Here is a 20,647-nt window from a genome sequence, read left to right on the forward strand (position 1 = left end):
GAGGTGCATGCCTTATATATATATATGTATATATAGTAATAGTCAAAGCATTTTTTTTTCTTAAAACTTTTAATCAAATTATTATGCTTTTAATTCACATCTTTCTTTGAAATGTTAATTTTTGATATGATAGAAAATGTTGATTTTTGATATAAACAAGCCTTTTAAGTTCAATAACTAAATTTAAATTCTTACAATTTAGGGCCAGATCTTAACAATGGTAGTGAAAATTTTGTCGATCTGAAGCTAATTAGAATGTCAAATAGAATGTAATTTCTTAATTTAAAAACTTGTTATTTTTATAGTTTTTGCTTTCTACAACATTTTTATATAAGGGGAAAAATTTCGTTTAAATTTATATTTCTTTTCAAAATCAGACAAATTTTCTTTTATTCATTGGGTTTTAGAAGAAAATTCGAAATTTAGGAAGGAATCGCTTGAAAGAATGTATTTAAAAGTCGTATTTATTGGGGTCTTATAAACGGGAAATATTTTTAGCATTTAAAAACCTATATTTTTCTTTGGTTTTTACAAAAGCTTCAAGAAGTATGACAAACTCATTTTTAACTCCATTTGCAATTTTCTTTCCAAAAAAAGAAAATAAATCATGTATTTTTCTTTCAATTTTTTCAACACAATTTTCTTTTAATACAATCTGTTTTCTGTAATTATTTAACTTTTTAAAATGAATTACAAGTTTTAGTTGTGTGAGGTAAAATACAACTAAAGATGGATGGAATTATTCGAACTTGAGAATAAGTATTATCAGAAAGTAATAGGCTTAAGTTTAAAAACACTTAACGTTGTTCTCTCTCAGTAAAAGTTTTAATTGTTGACAACTTAAACGTATTGATGGTCAATTAATCCTCTATAGTACGATAAATAATCAAAAATTTTTTTTTCTGAAATGTCTTTTATGATTTATGTCTGAAATCGGGATCTTAACACTAGTTCTTTTTTTGCCATTTTGTGAGGGCTCGTTAATATTTTCTTCACACAATCATCTACAGGGAGGCGGATCACCAGAGGCCATAAGTCAGCAGACAGAATAAAATCTACTCGCCAAGGTCAACTTTACAATCTAGACCGCTTTAAAAACTGTTCTATTCTTTATCTTTTTCGAGAATGTTACGTAGATTGTCACAAATTGCATAAAACATAATAAAAATAAAATAACCGATTTTTCTTTGGAAAGACCCGTTCTCAATGAAATGAATTAATTTTAAAGTGAACAATCTTGTCTCAAATCTGAATGTCATATAGCCTCTGGTCATGGGATATATGCATTTACTTTAGTATAAATTTTTTTTGGGAATTTTTAATCATTTTGTCATTATTTTATTGCAGATTCACCACTGATTTAATGAGGGAAGGGGAGGATGTCATAGGGACATGCCCAAAATAGAGAATGGGCTGTTTTAAGATATCTAAGCCATTTTCGTCAAGGTCGTGATGCAAAGGATGAGAAGTATAAAATGTCGGGGCTTTTCGTTAATTGTCACTATCCACCTGTACTTTGTGGCTAGTTTGGACATTCTCCTTCCTTATCCTTAACCATGCAACTTTTGGTAAGATGAATTTTGTTAAATCTTTAACATGAATTAAGGAAAATTATAAAATTAACGTAATTTCTTAGTAAAAGCTTAAAATATATAATTGAACTTAATTTAAATTATTTTATTGGTATGTACTATTTGATGCAGAAAATGAGAAATTAGGTTTTACTATAGGTCGAATTTAATTTTTCAATTATTAGCAAATTAACATTGTAATTTGCTACCAAAAGTAAATGAAATGTGAAAATTCTAGTAAGGTTGTACACCCTTAAAACAATTCGCAAGTTTCAATCATTGATTGATTTTTCTTTCGTAAGCCTTTTGACGGAGGGGCATGACTTAGATTAGAATATTCTTAAATTTTCAAAATAATATTTTTAACGTTTAAAAATTTTTTTTGGAAACTTTCATTATAAGGTTATATATCAGAAATGCATATTTATTTATTTTATGTTATACTTTAACGACAGTGTAGATATTTATAAATTAAGCCAATGTAGAACAATTTTAACAAATAATGCTAGAAACGTTTTGCTTTCAAAATTTGTTAAACTAAAAAATGTACTATATAAAATATTTATTATTTTCAAAAAATAAATTTATATCGGTAGAAAATCTGAAGACTAATTGAAAATAAAAATAATAATTATAACCGGAAACTATTGGATGTATAAGCAAATGAATTTAAAATTAAAAGATGTTGGAACAAATAATTGTATAATAATAAACAGAATTTTTTTTATATATATAATACGAACATATACAATTTAAAGCTTAAATGCAGTGTTAAAGAATTGTGACTTAAAAAGTTTGTATTTAAAGATTGAACATCACTAACAGTGCGCGTAAATTTTCGATTAAAAGCACATGAAAAACAGAAACAAATGTTTCGCATCATAAAGGTAATATTTTCCCACTTTTATACTATATTTTCTCACCAATTCCCACTTTTTAAATAATATTTTGTATATTAATATAATTTTCGATAATAAGATCAAAGAAATATTAACTAAAACTAACATTTAAATATTTTTTCTCCAATTTAAATGACGAAAAGTTCGTAAAATTTTGAAACATAATGCATTGCGTTAAAAAATTATCAAATAATGAAATTTCCTAAGATTCCATGAAAAAATAATTTCACTATTTTATATGCTAAAATATTTACAGAATACAAATTAATAAATTAACTGTACTCCTTTTGCCAGGATATTGCTAAAATCAAGGTTAGGCTAAAAAACCACTTTCGAATCAGGCGGGATAATTTTAATAAGAAGGAACTATATTAACAACCTAACGCTTTAAAAATATTGCCATCGATTATTACTACTATTTTTTTTGTTACAAAAGAATGTTTAAATTTATATACCCTTATTGAACTATCCCTTAAAAAGAACGTAGGGCACTAAGCGGTTAAGATTTTTCCATCTTAACCGCCGTTCTTAGGTTATTTCTTTCACTTTCTTTTTTTTCATTTTAATAGAAAAAATGTTCTAAAAACGGTAGAATTCCTTAATAATGATTTTTTAATTTAAAGCTTTAATTTTTGAATAAAGTATGTTGTTCCTAGCAAACTTTTCAATTTAAATGGGTTTAATACAACGGTTTGAATGCGTCTTTAACATTTAAAACTTATTAAATTATAAATGCACTTCTAATGTCAAGTGTGAACGCATTTCTGCCTAAACTAATTGGTAACTACAGTTAAAGTTGGAAAAAGTTGCTTGCTGTAATTCAGCACTCAAAATATGNAATACGAACATGTGCAATTTAAAGCTTAAAAGCAGTGTTAAAGAACTGTAATTTAAAAAGTTTGTATTGAAAGATTGAACATTACTAACAGTCCGCGTAAAATTTCGATTAAAAGCACTTGAAAAACTGAAACAAATGTTTCTAGTCATAAAGGTAATATTTTTTAAATTTCCAATTCCCACTTTTTCAATAATATTTTGCATAATTATCTAATTTCTGATAATAAGATCAATGAAATATTTATTAAAATTAGCATTTAAATATTTTTGCTCCAATTTAAATGACGAAAAGTTCATAAAATTCTAATTTCTAAGACTCCATGAGGAAATATATCCACTATTTTATATACTAAAATAGTTTTAGAATGCAAATTAATAAATTAACCGTACACCTTTTTGCCAGAATATTGCTATAACCAAGATCAGGCTGTAAAACCTTTTTTGAATCGGGAGGGATAGTTTTAATAAGAAGGAACTATATTATCAACCAAATGCTCCAAAAATATTGCCATTGATTATTATTACTATTTTTTTTGTTAAAAAAGAATGTTTAAATTTATATACCCTTATTGAATCATCCCTTAAAAAGAACAGAGGGCACTAAGCGGTTAAGATTTTTCCATCTTAACCGCTTACTGTTCTTAGGTTATTTCTTTCACTTTCTTTTTTTCATTTTAATCGAAAAAATGTTCTAAAAACGGTAGAATTCCTTAATAATGATTTTTTAATTTAAAGCTTTAATTTTTGAATAAAGTATGTTGTTCCTAGCAAACTTTTCAATTTAAATGGGTTTAATACAACGGTTTGAATGCGTCTTTAACATTTAAAACTTATTAAATTATAAATGCACTTCTAATGTCAAGTGTGAACGCATTTCTGCCTAAACTAATTGGTAACTACAGTTAAAGTTGGAAAAAGTTGCTTGCTGTAATTCAGCACTCAAAATATGTTAATGTTTTCGTAGATTTTCATAAGACAAGAGAAAAAAGCGCTTTTTATCTATAAGGATATTTCTAATGTCAATTTGTAAAGAGCAAATAATATGCCACGTTCTTTATTCCTCTACCTGTTAAGTTTTGGTAGATTGTATTGATTAACTTCATATTCCTTTATGTTTTCTCGTTGTCAATAAATAAATATTTCAGAAAAATTATAAATTATAAATACAAATTATAAATACAAATTATAGAATATGAAAACAACTTTTATGATGAAGTAAATATCAAAAATATATAAAAGATATAAATAAATTTTTAAATAAAAAAGATATGAAACACAAAAAAGAATTTAAAGCAAAACAAAGTAAGAAAAATTAAAATACGTAGATCAATTAATTGGCTAAAACAATGACTAACGCTTAAGCGATACAAAAATTCCATGCCGTTTTTTGCTCATCCCGCTCGAGCGGTTCGTCGTAGAAAGTTTTAATGTCAACAATGATCTTCCTCGCATTTCGAACTATCGGGCCAAATCTCATCGCATTCGGTAAGATGGTTTAGGAATCTATAAGGACACACAGACAGGCATTTATAAAAGTAGTTTCTTTTTCACTTATATGTTATGCCATTTTGTGGCTACTTTTCTTTAAAACCTATTTATCGTATTACACATAGAGTGGACCAGTTAAATATTCTATAGTTAGAAAACGTATGATTATAAAACGTATTATATATAACCGAATAGAATTTTCCAAATTTTAGATCCTCAGTCTTTTGGTGGCTGCTGCCTCCGCCACTTATTCATACGATTACTCGTATCCCCAAACCTATGCTTTGGACAACTATGGTGGATCTTATGGTGGATCTTACGGTTACGGCGGATCATATGGCTATGGTGGTTTAGGAAGCGGAGTCTCATATCTCCTTGGAGGACATGGAGGTTCTCACTATGCTGCCCCAAGGTAACTTCTTCATTAAGATGACAATCTCTAGTTATATAGATATACTCTGCATTATATAGTTACATAATTAAATATAGTATACATTGCGTTGCCAAGTTATCTTTTTCGCTTTACACCTCTGATAGTAGAAAACCTTTTGCCCGCTAGCGGGCATTGCAGATTTAGTTCACCTTATTTTTCTTATTTTCAGGAAAACAAACATACGAACTACTGAGACTTCTTTTCGAAGCGTCTCAAAATTTGAAACTAAAAAGCTGAATTGAGAAATAAACCACAAAAAAATAAACAAATAAAAATGTATTTTTTTCTGTTGCTTAATTATAGGTCTAATTGCATAAAAATTTATTTAATTCCGCTTAGCAATTTTTTTAGTAATATATAAAATTCAATTTACCTTTAAGCAGCGCAACGTTATGTATAATTGCTGCGAACCTTATGTTTGTAAATTTTGCTGTACAATATTTATAATAATAACGATTGTGTAACTACGTTGAACTCGTAGACAAATTTGAATTCATGAAGATAGTGCAGCGGCTTAACTATTATTAGAGGTATAAAAAACATAAATAAAATAGATATGTTGTGTTGCTTGCGCAGGTTTCAGCAACGAGTAAAATGTTTTTTCAAGAAAAAAATTATAAATTGTATTGATATTGATGCTTTTTAGTAGCAATTTATCATCAGTAGATTTTTTAATTAAATTACTGCACTTTCACGAAGCATTTTACCCGTTTAAGTACGTAAGTTTTCTGCGAGGTCTGTAGAAAACCGAGGTAGTTCTATAGCAACTACGCTGTGAAAAACACACGTATGCGAACGCCAACAAGCCTGATGCTGGAATCCACAGCGATTTTGAGGCAGAGAGTACGTTTTTGGTTTTTCGGTGGTGCCATCTATGGCCAAAAATATGACTTCAGCCACACACACGTCACAGTCCATTTTACAGGGACAATTCTTCATACTCAGTTCATTCATTCAAAAATCGTAATTTTGACCTGAATCAGAGAACGATCAATCTCCAATTCAGTACCTCTAGAGGTATTAATTTGTTACGGAAACCTGGAGGACTTTGTGACTCCGCTAGGTTTTACATGCACCAGTCACCATTTAATACTCGGGCATTCTTCAGCCAGCGGGATTCAAACTCACAAAATTTTGAACTCGAGCCCAACGTCGTCCTACCAACCAGGCTATCCCGGTCTCCGTGAACTGTACTACGTGGAAGTGTTGAGTCTCTCTATTTTTCCGTCATTTAGAAAGTTCAATTTTAAACTATAATTAACTTTTAATTACTAATTTCGAAGTCAAACTTTTCATCATTCATCATTTCATCATAATTTCATATTTTTTCATTTCATCATAATTTAATATTTAAATAATGCTTCGCAAAAACATATTTTAACTTATAATAAATACTTTAAATTAATGTTCTGAATTAATATTTAAAGTTTGTTAACTGTTAAAAAATTGTCATGTAATAAAATAAAATATTAGTCTTAAATATTCGCTTCAATTTTTTAGAATTCAAAAAGCAATCATTCCTTTTTACAATTTTGTGTTTGTCTATAAACGATAGTTGAAAATATATTGTTGAAAGGATCATGTACCAGTAATCTTTTAATCAAATGTAACTAAATTAACAAGTCGAATTTCGAATGTAAAATATAAGAAGTAAAATAAGTAATGCACTTTATTTTTCTGTTGATAAAACTGTTGTGTATGCTTAAAATTTTCGCAATTTTCTTAGTTTTAATTTAATTGCAGATAACTTATGATAAGAGTACTGAAATTTAGACTTTTATTCAGGATACCTCAAATCCCATTTATATAAATAATTTTCCTCAAATTTGGGAATAATTTTTGTTCCAAAACGCACTGCAATAAATAAATGCGTAATAAATAGTATTTGTAACTCAAAATATTAACTGTTAGTAACATTTTTTAATTATTTTTTTATACACTATTTTCCCTAATCATGATCATAAATCAAATATGAAGATTTTTTAAATTTGCGTCTGTGTGTTTATTGAATTTAAAGAATATAAAAATGTATTAATGTTTCGTTGACTCATAAGTACCTTTGAATCACTAAGATGAAGTAAAATATGGAAAAACTGAACTTTTCTTTTCGAATTAGGTCTTTTTCTCGATAAATATTTTTTAAAAATCGGGAACATAAGTTGACGCAAATACGTACATACGTGGAAAAGCTCCTTGTTGCTTTACATTATATCTGAAGTTAATATTGATCTTTTACTTGTGAATCGAGTCTTACCTCTGATGTGTGACAGATACCACTTAAAAATATTTGTGAAATTCAAATTGAATGTGCTTTCTGATTGATATAAAAAATTCTCACACTGGACTTATTTTATCTTGCTGTTGTGTATCAAAATAAGTATTTTCACTATTCACATTAAAACTTTTTATTTCCCCTTTTTATAGTTATTCCTACGTTCATTCAAAGCCCGCTTTAACATACGCTGCTGCACCAGCAGTTTCTTACGTTAAGCCAGCAGTACACACTGTTGCTGCCCCAGCAGTCTCATACGTATCTAAACCCGCTGTCACCTATGTAGCTCCCAAACCAGCTGTCACCTATGTAGCTCCCAAACCAGTCACCTACGTAGCTCCCAAACCAGTCACCTACGTTGCTCCCAAACCAGTCACCTACGTTGCTCCTAAGCCAGCAGTCACCTACGTGTCCAAACCAGTAGCCACCACCTATGTTGCTCCACGCGTTGAAAAATACTATGCAGCAGCTCCAGCTGTTGTCTCTAAGCCAATCACTTATGCTGCCCCAGCTGTAGTTAGTCACGCAGCTCCTGCCATCAGCTACGCTGCCCCAGCAGCAGCAGTCAGCTATGCAGCCCCAGCAGCAGCAGTCAGCTACGCAGCACCAGTCGCCACAGCCGCCAAATACTACTCAAGTGCTCTCCCAAGCTACAGCTACTCTTCCGGTGTTGCACCAGTCTACAGCTATTCTTCAGAACACTACCCATCCTACTCTTATTCCTCCCCATCCCTTCTCAGCCCATACTCTTACTCCTCCGGATCTTACATCTACAAGAAATAAATGATGATATTACTTTTAAGAAAAAGAACTGGATATAAAAACGTGTAAGTTTTACAATTTCCTTTTTATTGTTAAAAATTGAATTATTTTGTACAACTCGCAATATTGTTTTTTTTTAAGGGACAAAAATTAAAACGTCAGAATTTAGACTTTATTTCGGTCTTAAATATTGATTTTTGTAAAGGATACAAATTATTCTCTATACTCTAACTATTATTTCTCAGAAGGACTGAAATTTCACCAGGGTTTAACATAAAATTTAAATTTAATACCAGTCTTCCATTTTTGGAATTTATTTTATAAGATTCTTTTGAAATGTAGTAATATTTATTTCAAATACATTGAAATATTTGAAATAACTGCTACAGTAATATTATTAAAAACAAAGTAAAATGGTAAACAGCTGCATTTACTATAATTTTTTTAAAAATTAACACAAAAGAATAAGAGATATGACTTGATTTTTCGATCTATATGGGGATAAACATCGTTGTTTCAACGTAATTTAGAGTTTGTGATAGCAATTAGGCATTGAGTGAAATAGTAATTAACAGAACTTCTGTAAATATAGTCAAATTAAATAACTTACCTATTTTCCCTAACAAACTCTTGTACTAACACAGAATGCGATAAGGATAATGCATGGATTAGTTGTTCATAACAACTGTTTCAATTTCTTATGATAGAGAAAAATTATGACAGATACTATTCTATTAGTTTCATTATTACTTCAGGTGATCTGAACTTATCTGGCTCATCAAAATGCAAAAAACTTGATGGCATTTTTGATTATTACTTTGCAATTGATTTTATCACATTTAAATTCATTCCTAAGGTAGATAACTTCATCGTAAAGCTCATAATGGTAGAGATAATTTTATTTCAGTGCGTCATAACGGTTAAAAATTATGGAAATTATAATACTAACTGTATAATAATAAAATATATCTCATTTAATCCATTCTTAACTGTCGTAAGGATTTAACAGGCTTTAAACTCATAATGGTTGAGACAATCTTAATTAAGCACTCCAAATTACAACAAATTGACCGGCACTTTTTCTAATTATTAAGAGATAGATTCTATCTAGTTTTATTTATTTCTAACACTTAGAATCACACGTTGTTGAAACTCCTAATAATCTTATCTGGAAACTTCAGAACATGCCTTCTTCCGAAACAAAACTTCAGAGCATAACTTCAAAACATAACTTCAGAACATACATTCTTCACTAACATGCAGAGAAGAAACAAAGCAAAAACGCGGTTAAAAAATGATATTTTGATGTGAAAAGACTTTAAAACATGTAAAACAGTTAGAGTGGAAGTATATTTTTCGAAGTTTCTAAAAGAAGTGATTTATTTTTCAGGTCATCCGATGCTTGGCTTTAAACAAGTTCCTTTGACATGGCATCCTTTAGGGGAAAGATATTATCTTGTTATTGTTATTATACATAGCTTTCTATTCAATAAATATCAATAATTTTGTATATTGCCTACATTTCTTTCCTCCTTTGATTCACATGCTTAAAATGAAATTTCGAAAGTAAAAAGAACATCAGTTTTGGGCAGGAAAATGTATAAATTAAAAATATCATTTTTTAAACACCCAGCGCTATTAAAACGTATCGATGATCTTCTTCTTACTGATGATTACTTGTAGTTTGAGCTTACTTGATGTCATTTAAGTTTCTCAAAATTTAGGAATTCGTTGAAAACTTCAATATCTATGAATCTTTGTCTTACGAGACATAAAAAAATACGGGTATTTCTCGATCGAAGTTGGAAACACTTGACATTAGTCATACGCAATTGTTGTTGGATCAGTTATTGCCCTTTTAAAACATTTTAATCTATCAATTAACATTCTAACCTAACAAATTACTAAAACTTCTGCTATGAAATTAAAATTTAGCATACACCCTGAAAAAGTTTTAATTTAGTGGATTTTCCTCTTAATGGATTTCAGTTATTAATACACAATATCATAATACAATATCATTAATACAATATCATTTGCAATATTATGAAAGATTTTTTCAGCCAAATTGGTAGAAAAAACACATTGTCAATATTAAATTGCAAGAAAATGAGCACCATAAGGAATTTAGATCTGTAAATATGGATATGATAAAAGGATTTTATAATTAAAGTTTATGTAGGTCAGTACTTTAATATTTCACCCTCTAACTCAAATTTAATCTTTATGACAATATGATACAATAATACAATATAAAAGACAATAAAATAACTTTTCTCTGCAGTTTGATTTAGCTCGGGGGCATTATGATTTATAAAAAATTTTTGTCCGATTTTTGTGGGGAAAATCCTACATATAACTAATTTTATATATTTATTTATTTAAACTAAATTTTAGGAACTTCCTGTAAAATTTCTTGTTTTTAATTGCTCTTAACTTTTGTATGAATTTGGACACTTTCACACGTGCTTCGAAAAACGGGTTTAATCTTTGTCAGTGCCCTCACATTTTACAACTTTTTGAAGTTTGTTAGGCACTAAAAATAGTTTTATTAAATTGATGAAAAGTTATTCAATATAATAACTGAAGTAATACAGTACATTTTCGTTACATATTCAACAAATATGTAATACAAGTAATGAATGATATAAAATAACAAAATATTATTATTTGTCCAAGCTTAGATTATTTTTTTTAAATTTGTTAATTATACATCTGAGAAATAATTTGCAAATTTGGGGAAAAATGTTAATTTCAAACTTTTCAATTACGATAAAAGATAATTTTTTTTCATTTAGAATTTAGTTTTTTATGTCACTTAAAGAACCAGTGTAGTAGAATAAGTTATGAGGCTTATCAAAACTTAAAAATAAATCATTTAACAGTCATGCATTTTTATGCAATTTAATGATATAAATTACAAACTTTAAGATTTGTAAAAGAAATTTTAGGATTAAAAACTTTAAAATTTACTTCTCTCTCTGCAATAGTTTTATTTTAAACTTTTACCTATTTAAAAGTTTTACCTATATCATTTCAGAAATATTTTAATTTAGTTTTTCTTCAAATCAGTTGTCAGGAGTTACTAAACAATACCATGTAAAGAATTTAACACCTAATTATGTTAATAATGAAAACTTATTATGTTTATCATGAAAACTTATTTAGATACTGAAATCAATATTAAAGCGATTTCAGCCTTTTTCATATTTATTAAATAATTTGAGTTTATGTACTATGGAATTAAAAATTGAGTTCGATCGAATAAAGTTTCAAGACTTTCCTAAAACTCATATAATTAAAGAAATCAAAAATTAAAAGAAAATAATGTATATATTTATACTAATATATAGTATATATACTAATACATAGTATATATATTAGTATAAAAGGAAATTTTATTTAATGTAGATCATAGTCTAAAAGCATTGGAAATCTGGTATTTTAAGCGATTTTCGCAAATTATCGCAATAATTAGTAATTTTTACGGTATTTCTATTTAAAAATTGCCGAGCACTATAGGATAAAATTTGCATGACCAGTAGAAAGTTTTACATGCCTAAGGCATGGCAGCAATATAAAAATTGTAATCTGGTCAAAAGACATGGCATATTTTAAAAAATTTAAATTAAATAGTAATTGATGAGTGTTTATATAAAGCAAAAAGGTTTCACTGGAAACTTACGAAACAATTATGAAACAGTTATGAAACACAGTTATGTAGAGAGAATTTATTTCTTTTTATTTTTTAATTTGATAATCATCTAAAATTTTTGAGTTGCAAGATATTCAAAGTTTTCCAATATTTTCAACTATGTCATTCTCAATAACAAAAGCCCAACATTTGAATTGGTCAAATAGTTTTTGAGAAGTTAAAATTTAAAACGTTTTGTTTTTTCATTGTTCTTTTATCGTTACATGAAGTCATTAATTCTTTAAAATTTTATCTTTCTGTAACTAATCGAATGATTTTACTCACAGTTTGCACTTTGTCATCGAGAATAACATAGTTTGAAATGAGAGGAAATTTTCTAATCTTAAACTAAATACTAAAAAATAATAAATAAACTAAAAATTTTTTTTGCAAGGGATTCTCTTTAGATAGACGAGTTGCATTCCTGTGAGAAATATTATTTTGATTTGCGCAAATAATTCTAGAGACATAGTTCAATTCGCAACATGTGAAACAAATAACCGCTTTTCTGACCTAAATATTTAGGACTATACTTTCCAAATTATAGTCACCACTCATATTTCGAGGGTCAAGAATTCAAGTACATCTTAAACGAAAGTGTGCTTATTCTAGGGTTAGAAAAATCTCAAAAGTTTTACATGTTACTCTAGCAATTATATTCTCGGATGAACTGTTTACTTATCCAAACAATTTTTTCGACTGCCAAATTTACTAACACATAGCATATTATTCCTTATTTCTTAATATACGTATAAAATCGTCAAAAAATAATATATACATTTTTGCATCTTTACCACTTTTGTTTAAGTGCAAATCAGAAGTATTAAGTATTTTTTACAAAGAGCTATAAAGCAAAAACAATCACTGATGGAATAAATACCGAGCATGGTTATTAGCAAAGGAGTAGTATTATCAGAAGTATTTGGTGGCAAGTGCATGCCCATTATTATTTATTACCCGATATTTATTATATTATTTAGATAAATTCGTTTCTAATGAAGACATGGCTAGGGAAAGAAAACAGAATAAAATATATTTTCGGTTAATAAATTCTTATTTATAAAATAAATCAGTGAAAAGTAGGACTTATCAAATACAATCAATTTTCTTTTCCCCCTTTAATTCTCTGTCGAAATTTGTGGGGGAGCTTTGTTGGTATTTAATAGTATTTCTAATTAAATCTTTGCATACCCGATCGCGCATGTAAGGGTAAAAATACGTGAATTTTTATATGCCTCAGGCACATCGGTCATAATAAATTTCCAGCCCTGGTGTATTTAGAAAGCATAAAGGGGAGAGTCGGGTAGCCCCGTTCACTTAAGGAGTATTGCTTATACTATTTCTGTATAGTATTGAGTAATAATCAATATTTTTGCATGTTTCTATTGTTTTATCAACTAATTAAATAATGCAAAATGAATAAACCAAAAAAAAATGAATAGTTTAACTTAAAAAAATAGAAATTTAAAAAAACACGTTTTTCAGCTCTTTTCAAAATGTGTCGGGTAGCCCCGCCCAGTTACAAAAATTATGTTTTTTGACTGTTTTTTCTGGTGTAAATGAAAATGACCAATGTATTGACAATAGATAAACCTCGTTTATCATTTTTATCACAAAATTATTTTATTTATTACGTATTTATATACTTTTAGTGAATTCTATCATTTAATAACAATCATTTAATAACAACAATACTTGTCGTTAAAAATGCNAAGCATTATCAGTAGCAATGAAACTACCCGAAATCCAATTTTTTTGTAAATTTGTAATTACTCGAACAATTTTTCACATATAGACTTGTTTCTTTGTGCAAATTAAACTTAAGTCTACATACTTTAGTGCTGTATGTATAGAAAAAATTATTTTTTTGTATTAAAATGAAGTTTAATCGAAACATCCAATCAATTTTTCTTAATTTCATGACTACTGTATTCAACAGATTTTCAAAACTAGTGTTTACCATGTTAGCAGCTGCATAAATATTTGAAACTTTGAAAATAATCTTTTTTTAATATAACAATTAATGTCCGACGGCCCATTTATTTGAAAAAATATTCTATACATATGAAATTGACAGAGGGCGGGGCTACCCGACTCTCCCCTACGTTTTTGTATGTGATTTCGAAACTTCGTATCGCTTGCACTAATTAATTAGCATTCTTAAGTCTTGGTTCGCAGGTGATTAAGTTCACATCTTAATACGAAAAATTCCGATCATTAGATCAAAAGTTGCTAAGATGATACTTAATTTATTTTACTCCCTGAACAAAAAGAAAAAAGAAATATCATCTGAACAACTTTTATTCCCTTGATTGATTTTTAACGTTTTAAGTCAGTCGTGTTAAGTGACGTCAATCGTAATGGCCAAGGACCTGACATGCTAATTAATTTGTGCTACTAAAACTAAATTTATCTTAAATTTATTATCTAAATGTATTATATTATTTTTTTACATTCAAAATCGCTAAAATCTGATAGTTAAAACAAAAGTTATAGATGGTGATATCTTTTATTTTGGGCTTACTGTACTCGTGAAATATGTAGTATCCATACTATGTTGATTAACACGGATGTTAGGTGCGGATTATCATCTTAGTTTTTGATAACTTCGTTTGACCAGGATCAAAAACGCTTAACATCACTTTAAGTAATATGCGTATTATATAGTAATTAGTGCTGCAAATAAATGAAACAGATGTGAAAGTATTTGTTAAATACTGTTGAAGTTCATCTGTCATTAACAGGTGTACATCTGTAACATCTGTTGATTAACTAATTTTGAAGTTCAGAGTAATTCGAAACAAACGAATGTCCTGGGAGAACGAAGGAATGTACGGTTTGCTTTCTGCTTAGGAAACAAGATTTTCATCAAGTTTCAAAACTAGTAAAATAGTTCATCAACAGGTGGAGCTTGCAACCTAAATGGGGTGCATTCTGAGAACAGAATTAACCGATCCTTGTACAGATATTTCAAGTAGAATAGTCAGATATGAGATAGAAAACATCCTTAAATAGTTTTCCAGTTAGCAACGCAACCCGTTGACAATATTTGTAACTGGTTGTGAAACTTTCAATGATTAAAAACTCAGAGACGAATGCGGCGAACCACGCTTTTCTATCCTCGTCTATTTTCATCTTTTTTTCGGGTTGAGGTACATCATCTGAAATGACTTTTTGTGTAATACAAAATCACATATTTGTGATAGAGTTTATTCAGTTTGAAACGTTTTTATGGTAATGTGATAGTTTATACTGCGATTAGTACTTAAATTCGGATTGATTTAATTTACTAACATTGCACTTAAGCTACACTAATGCGTTATTGGTAACCGATTGGATTCATTCGTTCAGTGATAAGTTAAAGACAATGGAGACCTATGCGCACACTACCAAAATTTACGCATGCTGCAAAAATTTGGACTGGTTAGCAGATTGTCGTAGTAATCACCGTATCATGCTCTTCAATGACACTTAGATTTTTCTGCCTCTGAAACAACCTGGGTCAATACAGTACTGTGGTCTTAAAACCAATAAAACACGATCGGGGAAAGTGAAGTGCAATCTGACCAGACACCCAGTCTTCAGCATGGGGAATCGAAGCTCCACCTTAACAGAGGTGATTGAATACTCTATCAACCATGCCAGTTGGCCGGTTGTTAGCAATATTTGGACTTAACAAGACGTTATTATATTTTCAATGCTGTATGTTGTCAAACATAATGTGATGTTGGTTATTAATTGTAAAAATATGTATATGTTATTGCAAAATATAATTTCAAACTATAATTGAATAACATGCTAATTTGAATTTTTTATAGTATTCATTTCATCAAGTACGTGCCTTCACATACTTCTCAGACATTACCCAATGGTGGAAAGATAAATTTTGTCATGAGGCCTTTATCAACTAACAGAGAAACAGGTATTAAATCTACACATAAAGGATCTTCATCTACATCACCTCAAAAGTTAGTATTTGTGTATTCATTTTGCATTTTTCATTCATTATTTATTTGTTTAAGTAACTACTTATAGACAAAAGGTGTTATAGAAAAAAAAGAATACAAAATTACTTATACAATAAGGATTCGCGAATTACCTCCGGAGCCACACCTGCTACAGAGCTTTGTGCATATATACATACAAATCCAATACACAAAAATCATATCAAAACACATGGATCAACAGATCTGGCCAGGATCTCAGCCTAAAGTGGAACTCCTCAAGACAAAACTTCAGATCCATCGAAAGCTGATGGTCATACAAAAACACACCATCTTTCAAAGTCGCCCATTCCATCTCACCCAAAGCCAGTTATTCCACCTACAACTAAAGTTCCAGCACTTTTTACCTTGTCAATCAATACAAAAAGATATTTTTGTTACCATCAACTATCCAGACAAGTGTTTTGAAGATGACATTGAATATCCCACATTATTTTGTTCTTAGTCTATTTCACACATGTTACACATTTACGAATAATTGCTATGTTTGAGAATTTGTCGTATCAAAATTACATGCATGCCTTTAAAAGCATGGCAAATTTTTTGAGCTTCCTGCAGTATACTAGCTGTAAATGTATCGTGCAATAATACAATCTAAATAAAATAGTGTAGGATGATTCTTTTATGGTCATCACGTTACATATAGTTTATAAGATTTTGTAACGGCTCCGTATAACTTTTACGATTACACGGGAGTTTTTAATTCTTTTTGTATTTCTAATTTGCCCTTTCATAGAATTTTCTTCGCCAATATATTACAAAACGTTTACATTAGAATAAGTCTTCTCTTCTAACATCAGCATGACAGCCTATACAGGCCAGAGTCATCCCAAAAAATCGTTTCCATCTGACTTGATCAGATGCTGGGTTTTTTCATCTATTTGCGTCCATGGTTTTAAGAACTTTTATGGAATCAGTCAACTTGGTGCTTTCTTTTCCCCTTTTCCGGTTGCCATTAAACTTTTCAAAAGTGAGCTTCTTAACTGTGTCACTATCACCCTTTCTATAGATGTGAACCAGTCATCTTTTGCTCTATAGGATTTAATAATTGAAATTATGTTGCCAAAATTTTCTGTGTAATTCAGAATTATACTGAATCTGACAATCATCGTTTTCTTTAACAGCTCTAAAAATGGCTCTGAGTATTTTCTTTCAAAAATTAGTGGTTTGTTTTAAGCAGTTTTGCTTAAAGGCCAGCCTTCCCTACCATAAAGTAATTCAGGTTTAATTAGAGTATTATATAAATTAATTTTAATTTTAATGAAAATAAGCTTCCCTTCCAAACTTTAAATACTGCGTATACTATTATTTTAACTTTAAAACTCAGCTTAATGCTTAAAGTTTTTTAACTAAGTTAAAAAACATTAAGCATTTAAAATGTTTTTATTCGGACTTTGAATTAATTTATTTTAAATCGTAGAATCATGATTAAAAAATTTTAACGGGAACAAATTATAATTAATAAGAGTGGGTTGACAATTTTTCTGTTGATATTTGCCCTTATTATTTATTGTAGTTTTGTATTTATTCTGTCAAAGATTTAAATTTGAATGATGTTAAATAAGATATTAATTTGGAATTATAATTATAAAGCAGGTAGAAGTAGGAATCAAGAAGAATATTTTTTAGTCATTTTCTGTTTTCTTTCAGAGAATTGCCTGTTAACTATTTTAGTTTAATGTGCATTTGAGATATTGCAGGACAAATACAAGGCATTATAGGGCATATTAAATATGCAATGATACTAATTATTTTTCATGAATTCGGACCTTGTAAAAAGTAAATCGAAAAAATCCTAATTGATTTATGACTTTTCATGAAATGATTCAATATTTGAATATTTGAACACTCATCAATTAGAAAGATTTCATTTAGAAAGAATATAGATTACTACCATACTTTAAGGGCTGTGAGGAATTATTTAGAATTTTTAGAGAGTAAACGTGGTGAGAAAATATTTATATTTCTGCAAATATACAAAAAAAAAAAAAATTCAATTTTGATAAGTATTATTTTCAGGTGTGAAATTATTGAAATATCTTTTATTATTGGATCACAAAACGTGAGTTTATGGGAAGAAAATATCAACAAAACAAGAAGTACAAAATTCACATTTCAAGTATGAAATATGCTAAAAATTGCTTTAAAAAGTAGGAATCTTCTTGCAGAAAAATTACCCTAGTGACAGGGAAGTAAATAATCGGTTACAATCTTTGACTAGTGCAACCACGACGTTATTTCTGACCTATAAAACAATAATCAATAATACTGCAATAAAGGGGCTATCTTCCTATTGCATCAAATGCTCCAATTTTATTTTATTAGTATCAGTTCATTTGTGAGTATCAGTAAAAAAAATTAATTGATTGTCATTTTGCTCATGCTATTTCAGTCCACCAGCCTGGATCTCGACTAAAGGTGGAACTCCTCAAGGCAAAATATCAGATACGTCAAAGACTGATGATCATATCAATATACATAGCTCAATAGATCCAGCATGGACCTCAACTAAAGGTGGAACTCCTCAAGGCAAAATATCAGATACATCAAGAACTGATGATCATATCAATACACATGGCTCAATAGATCCAGCATGGACCTCAACTAAAGGTGGAATTCCTCAAACCAAGACATCAGATTCATCAAAAACTGATGGTCATATCAAAACACATGGCACTGCAGATTCAGCCTGGATCTCAACTAAAGGTGGAATTTTTCGAGGCAAAACATCAGATATATCAAATGCTGATGGCCATACCAAAACACACGACTCGACTGATCCTTCTAAGAGTCCCATTCCATTTCATCCAAAGCCAGTCATTCCAAGTACAACTAAAGTTCCAGCATCTGTTACCCCATCAATGCCTAAAGATATTCCTGTTACCATCGACTATGAAGACGAGTTCTTTGATGATGACATAGAAGATGAACCTGAAAATGAAATTGAAGAAACGCCTTTGCGTCCTGAACCTCTGTCAGATGAACAACCACAGTCTAGTTTGATGGATGAGAATGACAATTCAAAGGAGGCATTCGTTTCCGTCCCACGCAATCATAAGGGAAAACTTAACCCGTCCTCAAGTATGTCTTCTTCAGAAAGGCAAATTCAAGATACAGACTCTACTGGCAAACCATTTCATGACACTACTTCTGTGGATGTTAATACCAAAACGGGAATCGCCAGTAAATCTTCATCTCACGTAGACGGTGCTCCAAGTTTGAGTACAAGGGACCACACACCTAAGAGGGCTTTTAGTCCTGTGCCAGATATGGACTATGACAATTTTGGTGCTTCAAATAACCCGACAAACAACGATGATTCCAGAAAACACAACAGTAGGGGATTCACTTGGGATCGTCAAGCAGTTTATTCTGGGTTATCGACTGTTCATAAGCAAATTCCTTATAATAACAGGCCTTTGGCCGTCCAGTTAATGCCCCAGGCATTGCCCTTTTTAACATCGTCGGAAATAGTAGTGGAAAATCCAGTAATTGGTTATTATTACGGAAATCATCAACCGGCAACTGTAACCTATGAATATGGAATACCGATGGATGTTGTAGTCACAAAGTAAAATACAAAATGTATGTAATAGTTTGTTAAAATGTATTGCAAAACTCATGCATGTTATCACATTACTTTACCAATTTTCACTGTTTATTGAAATATTGAGATTGTACCCATACATTGTATGTTTTAACATAGTTTGTCAATGTTTCTATCTTAAGTTGGAAAATTTCAGCCGTTGGCTATTGCTAAGCAAACCATTAATTTTGTACTATAAGCTATGGACATGGAATATGGGCGGATAATGCAGTCACTTATTAAAATGCAAAGTATATACTGTAGTTTTACAAATGCATACTATGAAAGACAGGTATGCTTTTAAATATTTTCGTCAATTAATTTGTATAGCTTTTAGAAAAATAGAAATAAAATAATTTGTTGAAAATGAAGAATGATTTGTGGTTATAAAACTGGTCCCTCACTTGTGCTTTATCTATTTTTTTATAATTATTTAATGCTATGAACTTTTTATTAGCTTAGTATTCCTGACGAGGTCTGGAAACTTATCAGATGAGTTTCAATTGAAATGAATAATTCAGATAAATTCAATAAAAGACACAGAGGAGGGAAAATTAATTGTTAGTTCTTAATAACTACAATCTGATGAAAAAAAATTCCAGATTCTTTCTAATGAAGCCATTTAGTTTGAAATTTGAAATTGAAAAAATGAAATAAAAAAAATATGTGCATTATGAGTTAAAACTTAAAATTTCTTCAAAGAAAAAGAGGCTATCAAAATGTAACGAATCATTCGTGAGGATGGTGCGAAGAAAAACATCAAAACCAATTTGATAGCCGAAAGGTGCATAGAGGAATTGAAAAGCGATATTTTGTCGGGAAATCAAACTGGTTTTGATGTTTTTCATTTTGCCTTTCGATTGGGTTTTTATTTCATTCCTCACTTAAATAATAATTTGAGACCTCTAATGCATATATCTTTTCTCAATGTTTGACCAAATTTAGAATTTTTATATCAACCCTTTCGCGACGGTAATTGCAAGTGTGCACTTATGGTTGAGGCCTGGAGTTTCTTTCGCGAGTTCCTGTTCAGGGCCGAAGTGTTTCTTGCTGTTAAACCTAAACACATGAAATCACAGAAATATGAACCCATTCTTTAAC

General features: G+C 29.7%; 1 protein-coding gene across 2 annotated transcripts; it reads left to right on the forward strand.

The window, feature by feature from the left end:
* The first annotated feature begins 1,223 nt into the window (after positions 1 to 1,223).
* On the forward strand, positions 1,224 to 19,913 carry LOC107445109 (cuticle protein 16.5). 2 transcript variants are annotated; one of them, XM_071180051.1, is made up of 4 exons: positions 1,224 to 1,568; positions 5,008 to 5,207; positions 7,653 to 8,327; positions 9,653 to 9,772. In XM_071180051.1, exons 1-3 carry the CDS (start codon positions 1,557 to 1,559, stop codon positions 8,281 to 8,283), a joined length of 843 nt encoding a protein of 280 aa, XP_071036152.1. In that variant the 5' UTR covers positions 1,224 to 1,556; the 3' UTR covers positions 8,284 to 8,327; positions 9,653 to 9,772. The 2 variants fall into 2 exon arrangements, with proteins under 2 accessions (XP_071036152.1, XP_015914928.2); XM_016059442.4 differs by lacking the exons at positions 7,653 to 8,327; positions 9,653 to 9,772 and adding exons at positions 15,775 to 15,924; positions 18,353 to 19,913 and having other exon boundaries at positions 1,413 to 1,568.
* Positions 19,914 to 20,647: the final 734 nt, after the last annotated feature.

The sequence above is a fragment of the Parasteatoda tepidariorum genome, chromosome 4 (genome assembly GCF_043381705.1).
Source record: "Parasteatoda tepidariorum isolate YZ-2023 chromosome 4, CAS_Ptep_4.0, whole genome shotgun sequence".
Lineage (NCBI taxonomy): Eukaryota > Metazoa > Arthropoda > Arachnida > Araneae > Theridiidae > Parasteatoda > Parasteatoda tepidariorum.